Source organism: Camelus bactrianus, chromosome 9, assembly GCF_048773025.1.
Source record: "Camelus bactrianus isolate YW-2024 breed Bactrian camel chromosome 9, ASM4877302v1, whole genome shotgun sequence".
Lineage (NCBI taxonomy): Eukaryota > Metazoa > Chordata > Mammalia > Artiodactyla > Camelidae > Camelus > Camelus bactrianus.
In genome coordinates this window covers 16,016,274-16,028,770 of record NC_133547.1, presented here as the reverse complement: position 1 = coordinate 16,028,770, position 12,497 = coordinate 16,016,274, and the positions used below count along the sequence as shown (strand labels likewise).

General features: G+C 38.8%; 1 protein-coding gene across 8 annotated transcripts in view; it reads left to right on the top strand.

The window, feature by feature from the left end:
* GARRE1 (granule associated Rac and RHOG effector 1) overlaps positions 1–12,497 on the top strand; it is a 76,331-nt gene that overhangs the window by 23,953 nt on the left and 39,881 nt on the right. For 7 of the 8 annotated variants that reach the window (XM_074369823.1, XM_074369821.1, XM_045512956.2 and 4 more), the window contains one exon: positions 4,480–5,818. In XM_074369823.1, coding sequence (XP_074225924.1) covers positions 5,276–5,818 — 543 coding nt within the window. In that variant the 5' untranslated portion in view covers positions 4,480–5,275. The remainder of the gene's footprint in view (positions 1–4,479; positions 5,819–12,497) is intronic. The other variant, XM_074369824.1, reaches the window with a different exon arrangement.

The following is a 12,497-nucleotide window of genomic DNA, read 5'->3' as shown; positions in this document are numbered from 1 at the left end:
TGAATAAATGCTTCCCATTTTGCTGCAAACCTGTTAATTTCTAGAGTTGTTTTTTTTAAGTTGATTCTGACCATTTTGGCCAGTTTTCTCATTATTTATATAGGGGAGAGAATTTTGGGAGGTTCTTACTCTGCCATTTTTATGACATCACTTCCCTCCCCTTTCTTTTTAGATTTTTATTTTCATGAATCTGCTGCTCTCCTCTTAATAGTGAAGTTGTAGTTTGGATTAGATCTGAATCTTAAAGTTTGCCAAAGCTTTTCATCTAGGACTTTTTCTTATACCCCAAGTTAGTCATGTAAGCATATACATTTCAAAGTAGTGTGATGGTACACATGTTCTTGGCCCCACTGGTTTATACTAAAGGAGGAAGATTTGATTGAGACCAGCCATGTGGTAGTCTCTGCCATATTACCTTCTAGGTTTTCCCTCCCTCATGCTGTTCCCCTTGGAAGATAAGTTTCCCTCCTTTCTGTGCTAGTTAACCCTTTGTTTCTTCCTTAAACTTTTATTGAAGAGTAACACATAAGAAAGTACACAAATTACAGCAACATGCTTAATTTATTTTCTCCAAGTAAACAGCCAGGTGATTACTATCCTCATTAGTTGGTATCCACTCACAGAGCTGACCATCTACCCAGTAAATCACTTTTCAGATGTATCTTATGAGTCCTTTGTTAATCTATTCTAAATAAACATTGCTGGAGACCAGTAGTATATATTTCCCCCTATTTCTCTCTTTTTTAATTGATATATAATTCTCATACCATAAATTCACCATTTTGGGGGGGGTTGGGAAGGGATAGTCTGGGAGTTCAAAATTTGTAGATACTGACAGGCATGTGTAGACTAGATAAACAAGATTATACTGTATATAGCACAGGGGAAATACAGCACGGTTTTAGTCTATTAACAGAATTGTCTGACCATCACCACTGTCTAATTCCAGAACCTCTTCATCACCTCAAAAAGAAACTCTGTTAATTAATAGTCACTCCCCATTCCCTTCCTCTCCTCAACTCCTGGCAGTCACTAATCTACTTCTTCCTGTTGCTGTGTATTTACCTTATCTGGACGTTTCATGCCAGTGGAATCTCACAGTACACAGCTTTCTGTTTCTGGCTTCTTTCTCTTACCATAATGTTTTCAAATTTCAGCTATGCTGCTGCATTTATCAATACTTCATTCTTTTTATAGCTCAGTAATATTCCATTGTATGGCTATACCACATTTTGTTTACTCATTCATCATTTGATAGACTTGTGTTGTTCCATTTCGGGGCTCTTGTGAGTAATGATGCTATGGACATTCATGTGCAAGTTTTTATATAAACTTATATTTTCAGTTTTCTCAGATATATGCTTAAGAGTGGAATTGCTTGGTCTTACAGCCACTCTCATTTAATGTTTTGAGGAACTGCCAGACTGCTTTCCACAGTAGAAGAATTTTTCCACATTCTCACCAGCAGTTTATGAGGGTTCCAGTCTCTCCACATTCTCGCCCACACTTTTTTCTGTTTTGTTTTTTGTTTGTTTTTACTGTAGCCATGCTAGAATGTGTGAAATGGTATCTCACTATGGTTTATTTGTATTTCCCTAGTGACTGTCCATGTTGAGCATCATTTCATTTGGTTACTGACCAGTTGTGTATCTTTGGAGAAATATCTATTCATATCATTTACCCATCTTTTAAGAGATTATTTATCATTTTATTATTGAATTTTGAGAATTCTTTTTATATTCTGGATACTATACCCTTATATGATTTTCCAGTATTTTTGTCTATACTGTGAGTTGCCTTTTTACCATCATAGTGACTTTGATGTACATTTTTAATGTTGATGAAGTTCAGTTCAGAACCTATTTGTTCTTTTATTGTTTGTACTTTAAGAGGTCATGTCTAAGAAACCATTGCCTAATCTAAGATCATAAAGATTTACACCAATATTTTCTTCTAAGAGTTTTATAGTTTTAGCTCTTACATTAAGATTTTTGATCCATTTTGAGTTAATTTTTGTTTATAAGACATGGGTTCATACTGATTTTTTTTTTTTTTTGCATGTGAATATCTAGTTGTCCCAGCACCATTTATTGAAGACTGTTCTTTTCCAAACTGAATGGTTTTGGCATTCTTGTCTAAAATCTATTTATAATAGATGTATGGGTCATTCTAAACTCTCAGTTACATTCCATTGGTATGTATGTCTTTACTTACGCCAGTAGTTCACTGTCTTGATTACTATATACCTTTACAGCAGGTTTTCAAATCAGGAAATGTGAATCTTCCAATGTACTTTTTTCAGTATTTGTTTGGTCATCTTGGGTCCCTTGTATTTCCACATGCATTTTAGGGTCAGCTTGCCTGTTTCTGTTAAAAGGGTAGTTCAAATTTTGAGAGATTGCATTGAATTTGTAATTGAATTTGGTGAAGCAGTATGTTATTAAACAGTAGATTTCATTTAAATAAACTTTGAAAGTATGTAAAGTGAAAAAAAACTTAATATTTATGATACTTTTTTAAAAATTAGGTAAGTGTGTAGACCTTACTTGACCTTCTAGGGTCATCTGGCAGAGGAATGAGGGTGGACTCTCAGAGCCAGAGGCACCAGTTTGCAGCACAGAACAAAGAATGATGCTCCTCAGGGCTACTCAAGACACTCCCTGTGGCCAGCTCAAGGTGATGATTTTCCTTCACAGACACACACAGTTCCATCCTTCAAGACTCCTGTTGAGAGCTTCTGTTGTACTTCGGAATTTATAAAGCCACATTGATTATAATGGAGCACTTGGGTAGGGATTGATATGATTGCCTTATTGTAATGAATTTGAAAAAAGAACATTTAAGAACAGATTTCTTTTTTTTTTTACTTTTAAGAAAATGTTATTGAAGTATAGTTGATTTACGTTTTGTTAGTTTCAGGTATACAGCAAAGTGATTCTGTTTTCAGAATATGTGTGTGTGTATATATATATTCTTTTCAGATTCTTCTCCAGTATAGATTATTACAAGATATTGAATGTAGTTCTCCGTGCTGTACAATAGGTCCTTGTTATTTATCTATTTTATATATAGTAGTGCGTATCTGTTAATCCCAAACTCCTAATTGATCCCTCCCACACTCCCAGATTTCTTACAAATAACTGATATCTTGTTTCTTGAAAAGTTTATGAGAGTTTTTAAGAGTCAAGATTCTCTTGAACATGGAGCTACAAATGGTGGCCAGTTTAGTTGAATTTATATGCTAGCTAGGTTAGTGTTGCTACATTTAGTGTATGTGTTTGTACACACAGCACTTTTCTCATCTCTTGCTCTTGTAACCTGCCTGCCTTCCTGGATTCTTTATGCAATTGTAGAACCATAAAGGAAGCATAGTAGTTGGCCATGATGAGTGTCAAGGTATGCCTTGTATTTATTTTTATCTACCAAAAAAGGAAAATGAAAAGAAAGAAAATCTTGTTATCAATAAGTAGACCAAACTGTATACAGACATGATATAGTTTGAAGTTTACATGTAAACTCAATAAAATATATTTGAACTATTGTTATCTTTGAGAGAACAGATAGTTCAGGCAAGTGTGAACCTGATGTCAGCTTTGTGAGAAGAAGCACACGACTTCACTGTTGTAGGTTCAGAAACTACAACCAGAGATGTCCAGACCTTGCTGTTTGAAACTGTCCAGAGCCAGGGATTCTATAGAAGCTGCCTCAGGGTGTAACTGGCACACTGTGCCAGGCTTCCCTTTGAATGTCTGGAGGGGAAACTGGTACCTACCTGGGTGAGGATGCGAAGAATCCTGTCTGCAGACCTGCCAGCCACTCTCCTCTTCAGGCTCTGTCTTTCTGTATTCTTCACTCCAGCCCAGCTGGGTGTCCTGAACAGACCTTAAGCCACCTTGCTTCAGGGCCTTTGCTGTGGTGGTCCTTTCATCTGGTGAGCCCCAGCTATCCCTTTTGCACTTATCAAAACCTATCCTACAGTCAAGGACTATCTCAGAGTAGCATTTTCCTTATAACAATCCTGATTTCTCTCAGTCTTTGCTCATCGCTCCGTTTTCCAGTCCCCCTTAAGGTTTTGTGAGTGCCGTACTTGTCGACGACCCTCACCATAATCTGAGTACCCCTCCAATTCTCTTGTGGGTTTGTGAGCTCTTTGAGAAGGAAACAAGGGAATGCCAAACACAGACACAAGTCCAGGCCCCGCTGGATGTGTCACTTGTCAGCCTGAGCTTTGGAGTGGTTAGTGGGGAATCAAAATTTTTTTATTGCATTATTTTTGTATCACAACTTGAGGAATTTTCTAACAGTTATCGTATCATAGTTCCATTCTCACTGTTGTGCTTGCTTTTATAAAGTTTTAATATGGTTTCTTATTCATTTGTAGCCCATCTTTGTGGATAATAGCATTTCAGGAGTTAATGTTTCAGAATTACTCACTGTCCTGTAACTTTCCTAACTTTATCTTATTTTTCCCCCTTGCAGGAAATGACTTAGAGGCCTTACAAATACATCTGTGCATTCTTGCTTCAGACTTTACAATTGAGGGCCAGCCCAGTCTGGAAGCACCTCTTATTAATGTTACAAGGAAACCGCTACCTCAGCAAACAAAAGGAAAGGAGAAGACTTACAATAACAGATGCCATTTTTTGCAAAAAAAACTTGTTTTCAGAAAATATTAAAGGAAACTTGGAAATTTTTTGCATTGAGAAGAAGCTTTACAGGTAAATGGATTTGGCAGGCAGGCTCTGTCAAAATTCTGCAGAGATTTGATCTTCCTTCCTAAGGACTTAGTGTGAAGTTATTCTGTACTGCTTTTTAAATTGCTGTTGATCAGCTTGTGGGTTTTGGGTTCTAACTTTTCTGGTATATTGAAGATACATTATATTACATTTTTTAAAGTTAAGTTATTTTTCTGCCATTGTAAATACAGTATCAAAATATTCTTGCAAAGCAATTATAGGTAAACATTTTTCTCAGCAAGCGTATCTTTTTATTAAGAGAGTGGAGCGCTAACAGTTCTTATATAGCATTTTGGACACACTTTTATTTTTTGTCAGAGGTCCTGCCTACACTGAAAATATTAATTATATAAACCCGTTGTCCTTTTCACATCTACGTTGGATCACATGGTCACCTGCCTCATGGAAATGCCTTTTTTAAAACTTAGATTTGCAGAACTCCATTATTTTTATACCTAGCCACAGTATTAGGTAAAAAGGAAAAGGAGGACTCAGAACCCTGACCCTCTGGCGGTCACTGGGACAGTCGGCCTTCCCGCATGTATTGCTGCAGCGCCCAGGACAGTAAAATGGACTACAAGCGGCGCTTCCTGCTTGGCGGGTCCAAGCAGAAGGGGCAGCAGCACCAGCAGTACACGATGCCCGAGCTGGGCCGCGCGCTGAGTGCCCCGCTGGCGTCCACGGCCGCCACCGCCCCCCTGGGCGGCCTGGCCGCTGCCGGCAGCTGCCACCACGCCGTGCCCCACTCCACCCCCATCGCTGACATCCAGCAGGGCATTTCCAAGTACCTGGATGCCCTCAACGTCTTCTGCCGTGCTAGCACTTTCCTCACAGATCTCTTCAGCACCGTGTTCAGGAACTCTCACTACTCCAAGGCAGCCATGCAGCTCAAAGACGTGCAAGAGCACGTCATGGAAGCCGCCAGCCGGCTGACGTCAGCCATAAAGCCCGAGATCGCCAAAATGCTGATGGAACTCAGTGCCGGGGCTGCAAACTTTACGGATCAGAAGGAATTCAGTCTCCAGGACATTGAGGTAGAGTATCTTCTGTGTCACACTCGGGTAGGAAAATGTATTACAGAGGTAAGTGAGAATGTTATCTTAGTTTTTCCCTAATCACCGAAATGATGGCCTTTGTCCTCTTTTTTCTATTGATGCTCTGTCCTTGTAAAAACAAAATTTTTGAGTGAGTCATATATTTCTTATTTGAGCACTTGCATTTCTTTAAAAAAATTTTTTTTAATTTTTAGACAATTTTTAAAGGTTGCTTCCCATGGCTGTATACTCTGTGTTGGACAGTACAATCTTGAGCCTGTCTTACACCCAGCAGTTCGAACCTCCCACTCCCCTACCCTTAAATTGCCCCTCCCTCACCTTGTAAAAATTTTTGCATGCCAGATTCTGAATTGCTTTCATTTCAAATTAAGTAGGATAAAAAATTATTAAACAAAAAGCCAAATCAGCCTATATTTTGTGTTTTTTTTTTTTAATTTTCAAATTGGAACTTAATTTCCAAATAACATACTGTTCAAATAAAGTACACAGAGGGAACTGAGGTTTCTAAATATTATAAATGAAGATTTATTTGTGAATTGTCTTTATATAGAACCATTGGTTTAATGTAGAAAGTTCCACACATGTTTACAGGATAAATCATCTTTCCAGTTCTAAATTTTCAGCTGTTCACATTTGGATGCATTTGATTCTTACTCAGTACATTTCTTAGGGTCTTTGAGAGTCAAAATGAAATATTCTCCCTTTTTCAGGGCTCTAGATTAGAGTGTAAGATTGGATACAGATTTCATTCAGAATAAAGATGACATTGTTCTTTCCTTGGTTTAGGAAATAGCTATTAAACTGTCATCTGTTAAATTAGTTTCACTGAGAGATTTAAAAAATTATTTTTAGCTACTCAGAGAGCTTTTCTGAGTTTGATTTTTCCATGTGTCCATGTACATTTTAGAAGCACATCAGAGGTTAAGTGTCTGGATGCTAGGCGGGAGAATGTTCCTTTCCCCATCCCAGGGTTGTATTTGATCTTAGGAAATCACCAGCATTCTGAGCCAAATCTGATGATTGAGGTGGCTGAATGAGTAACTTATACTGTTGTGGGTTTAAGGGGGAAAAAGTAGACTATTAAGTATTATGATTCATTTTTATTGTGTTTAAAAGTGATTTTGAAGGCATTTCTAAGAGGAATTTAGAACTGTTTTTGAAATGACAACAGTAGTCTTGGTGTAAATTAGGCATCATCAAACTTTCTATAGAGGGCAAATAATAAATTTTAAGCTTCATGGGCCACACATGTCTCTGTCACATTTTCTTCTTTTTTTTAAAGTATCCCTTTAAGAATGTAAAAACCAGTTTTACCTTGTAGACCTGTCTTTTGGACTGGATTTGGCCCATGGACTATCATTTGCTGAACCTGCTGGTATAAATGTATAATATCTTCTTGGGTCATTCTGTTTTGAACATATTGAAGTATGTTTATAATTTTTGATTTTTCTATGATCATATTATATTCAGAGATATCATGATTTTGAAGTGTTTTTAAAATGGCTTGTCATAGTTTAAAGTATTTTCAAAATTACACATAAAAGCATATTTTGTAAAAATGTACTTCTCAAAAGAAATTCAAGCAGTGAATCTGAAAACTACTGCTCTACTCTCCCATCCCATTCCTTTTCCCAGAAGAGACCTGTTAACTGGTTGGCGTGTGCCATTCCAGACTATTGTCTACACGTGCACAGATACATATTTGTGCACGTGCAGATGTACAGCTTTGGCTTTTGTTTGTTTTACATAAAGAACCATGTTGTTCAGCCCCCAGTGTGCCTGGTCACTGCTCTACAGAGATGTGACAAGAGAGCAGTTAGGGACTCTGCCCTCCCAGGAGTGTTGAACAGTGTCAGACCCAGACTGTTACAGCTGCCATCCTATAATGACAGAAGTACTTGTAGCTTTAACTAGAATTTCAGGCAAGAATGGTTTCAAAAATGAGGCCAAAGGCTCTTATTTTAACCTGTAGGTTATTGAGCTCTTCTTCAGGCTGTGCCACCAGGTCCTGGAGGAGACGGAGGTAGATCTTCAGAGCCACTTGCCCTCCAGCCCCGTAGGGCAAGTTCCCTTCTTCCCTGGGTCAGGACAGCTAGAAAAGGATGAAACAGCCCTGAGGAGCTGGGAGTTAGTGTTAGTAAGCCACTGGGGCGCACCGCAGTAGCACCTATCTTGTCCCTTCTGTTTTCCTGGGACTAGCATAGACCACTTGAGCTGAGAATGGGAAATATTTCTTATTATTGTGGTCTGGAATTTTGGCTTGGCTTTCCCCATTGAAATGCGATTAGGTTAGTTGGAATACTACCATGTTTTTCTAAGTAATGGGCTAAACTGGCTTTCAGAGGCTAGACTGGAAACTAAGTGCTGTTGATGGGTTTTAGAATCTATGGGTGTATTCTGCTGACTTGAAAGTAAAGCCTAAAATGCGATTGCCAAATGTAGGTTTGCAGATGTAACATTTCGCTTTTTCCACAGAGCGGTATTTGTTGTTTCTGGATTTTCTGTACTGCCATGGGCCTATAAGGGTCTCTGTCTCAGAGTATTCACCAACTCAGCTGGAATGGCTAGGCTTTTTTTTTTTTTTCCCATTGGTCTTTTTAAACTTTATCAGCAAGGCCCTAAAAGGCTCTTTAACATTCACTCCTAGGGAAAGAAGTCTGTGGCCTGACATTGCTGAACTTGACTGGCTAGGCAAGGAGCTCTGTTCAGGAGTTAGTCCAGTGTGAGTGAGGAAGGCCTTGACTTCGGTATAGAAATGCTTGACCATTTTAAATCTAAGACAAAGTACCAATTCCATTGTCCCACCCTGGAAGGTGGCCAAAATCTGCTTCTAATTTTCCCTTACTTACAGGCAGGTTTGAGATACGCTCGTTGGTTGACAGATCCTGGTGCCTGTGTCTGGGAACTGCAGGTGCTGACTGTGTGCTCTGGGGCAGGCAGGGTGTACATGAGTCCTGTCCTGTCTGTACTCATCAGTGACTTTCCCTCTTATCCCAGTGGTTCACCTTTGTAATCTCACTGTTAGAGACATAAGTTGTGACTGTGGTGATTCATTAGTTAACCAGTGCTTGTGACACTGTTTATTATGGGGCATGGAGTCAGAAGATGTGGATTTAGAAAATGACTTTGCTTCCTCTCTGTATGGCCTTAGGCAAATCTAACATGTCTAAACCTCAGTTTGCTCATCTACAAAATGGAATTACCACCCACCTTCCAAGTTCTTGTGAAGATCAGAAGCCACTAGTGTATGTGAAACACTGTACCCAGCTAGTTGTCATCATCATCACATATTATTATTGCTTCCAACATGGCTTGAAAGGTGCTATTAGCCCTACTCTGAAGTACAGAGCACAATTATGTACAAAACCAACATCAGCGAGAAATGTACAGCAGGTTATTCTTCTCACTGGAACCCTTTTAGATGGAAAAATGCATTTTTCTCCTAGAACATTTGCTCTGCTCATTTCTTTCCTGGTTCTTGAGGTAGGCGCCTCCCTTTCCCCTGTGTGTGATCTTCTCTTTCGGTGTTGTAAGGTGCCAGCAGTATTACCTTGCCTGATGTAGGAACTGCCAGGATCTTTTCAGCATAAAAGCCCTAGGGGACCTCCTCTCCTGGTAGTTACTGCTCCATTTGCCTTTCACCTAGAATGGGGGTACATAGGGCAGGAAGTGGGGCAGGGGATGGGGGATGTCTTAAAATATACTAGGAGTAGGTAGGAACCTTTGAACAAGCCAATTGGCAGTTTAGGTAGGATTTTTCTCCCTCTGGGTATGCAGAAAATGTATAAGTTACATTGTATATGAACTGGAATGTTGTCTAAAGTGAGAAATATGATCTTAATCAAGTGCTTCATGGGGATTCCTTTGTGTAAGTCTCGAACTGCCTGGCTAGCCAAAACGTGAACTCGGGAAAAATACAGTTTCCCATATTGAATTTGTTCTTTGTACAAAGCTTTGACATTCCACAACACTTTTTAGGGGTAGACCACATGGGACTTGCTGTCTATATCTTTTCTTTTTGAGTCTAGGGGGCATCTCCACTGGTGTTTTTTATGATTGTGTTAATTCCAGTGTTTCTATAAAATGCCAGGCTAGCTGAATTGAGTGGCTGTGAGTTTTCTTTGATTTTATCTTCCTCAATTTCATTTGTCCTAGAAATCGTTACTCTAACTAAGGGTCATTTACAATTAAAATATGTAGTTCATATTAAAGAAAGATAGACAAAGATAGACTGTGGTTTTCTATTTATTAGAAAGCCATAGATGTCAGCCTCTTTTTACAAATGTCTATCACTTGTCTTAAATAAAATTACTTTTTCAGTGCTAATGTAAGTAAAAGAATCAAATTGACTTGTTCATGTGGTCATTCCACAGATACTTTGCACATTTTGTTGGTGCCAGGGTCTGTTCCAGGCACAGAGGATACATCAGAGAACAAGACAGAAATTCCTTCCCTTCAGTAGATAGACAAGGGTGTGATCTTTGATAAGATGGTTAGAAAAGGCATCACTGAGAATGTGATTATGTGAAGGAGATGAAGGAGTAAGCCCTGGTGATAACCAGAAAAAGAGAATTCCAGGCAGAGGGAACAGCTAGTGCAGAGTTCCTGAGGCAGAAGCAAATTTGAGTGTTTGAAGGGCAGTGAGGACCTGTTGTGGCTGAAGCAGCGAGCGAAAGTGAGACACTAGGGGTGAGGTCAGAAAGATAAAGAGGTCAGCCTCTGAAGGGAAGGTGCAGGGAGGGCAGCAAGACAAAGTGATGCCACTTGTCCCTTTGCTTTTTTCACCCCTTGACAGCTCTGGGGCTCTGGTTTCACCTTGGGGCCTCAGTGTTGGTACAGGTTTCCTGGGAGTTACAGGTCTTTAAAGGGACTCTCTTTTTTATCTTCCAGTATTGTTAATAACTGTCTAAGAACAGTCCTATCTGCAGGAAATTGGTTCTTTGACCCCCTCAGGATACCAAAATTTGAAGATGCTCAAGTCCCTTATATAAAATGACATAGTATTTGCATATAACATATGCACATCCCACTGTATAATTTGAATCATCTCTAGATTATTTTTAATACCTAATACAGTGTAAATGTACGTAAATAGTTATAAATACAATGTAGATGCCATGTCAATAGTTGCCTGCATGGCAAATTCAAGTTTTGCTTTTGAAACTTCCTGGAGTATTTCCCCCCCTGAACATTTTTGATCCGTAGTTGGTTGAATCTGCCACTGTGGAACCTGCAGATACAGAGCGCCCGCTGTATTACCACCTTGTCAGTAGGCAGGCAGACATTAAATCAAGTCTTTATATAATTGAACCTTGGCTTTCAAAAGTTTGGTGCACTGACAAATGTCTTTTGTATACTGTATACCTGTGAATCTGTTTGAAATAATTTTTTGTGAGCACTGACTCTTAGGGACCTTAATTCATCAGGCATATTAACATTCATTTTGGATAAATATACGCCAAAAATACTGTAGAGCAACAGTAATGGAAAATATTAGAAGCTGGTTTCAAAATGTGACTTTTGTTAACCCTAATGGAGTTAAATCTGCTTTTTTTTTTCCCTTGCCTAAAGGTAAAATTCAGTGTTGCCTCTTTCTTGTTTTGGTTAGTTGATCTTCCGTAACAGATTATGGAGTAAATATTTCCTAACTATATGTGCCGAATGAAAACCCAAATTGCTACTGTGAATCAGAAACTGAAGTTCACTTCATAAAACACTTATGTAAATAAGTTTTCAGGCTGTTGCAAATTTCTAATCACTCTTTTTGGTTTATTCTTTTATTAAGGTGAATCTTCTATTATCTAAATTGTCTTTGGAGTTTAGCCTTCAGAAGAAGCTATAATTAAGTAGTTGGAACTTGGATGATTCTGCAAAACTTCATTGTGAACAACAAATAAGATTTACTTTCTGCCTAGCCCACTCTACGTGGGTGGAAGCCACTGGGATCAGGGGGCATCTGCCACTTTGGAGAGACTGGATCCTTTGATTTGTTAAGAAGTACTGTACAACCAACTCATTCTGAAAATTACTAATTAAAAGGAGAAAAATGAGGAATGAAGCAAATTTCCTGTTTCTCCAGTACATACTTTTTTTTCAGGGTAACCAAATGACCCTAGTGGATTAGGGAAGCTTCTATTTAGAAGCATCTCAGTGTTCTTCCTTGTAGAAGGGGTGATACAATTAGGAAAATCACCGTTTTGTAGACTACAATGAACTGACTTAGGTGGCGGACAACAGTGGAGGATAAAAGCATTTGTGAAAAGCTGTTGGGGAACTTCGTAAGAGAAGAATTAGGCCTTTCCCACCCAAATCCATTGGTCAACTTCAGCATCACTGAATATGAGACAACCATATGATCATGACTCAATATAGTCTTGCACTATAGAATGAATTCCCAAGTCTACAAGGAACATGGGATACGGTGGAACAAGTTACACAACACCACAAGGGAGCAATCAGACAAATCTAGAATGTGGCATGTTCTACAGACAGTTGACCTGATCTGTTCAGTAAAGTCTAGTAGCATGAAGAAAAATTAGGTAGTTAAGAGAAAAAACAACCAAATAAAATGAGCTTTTTGGGGTTGAGATTCAAACCAAAAAAAAAAAAAAGACATTTTTAAATATAAGATAATTTGAACATGTACAGGTACTTGGTTGATTGGCATTTGCTTCAGAACTTTCCAGCAGAAAAAAGTGGAGTCGGG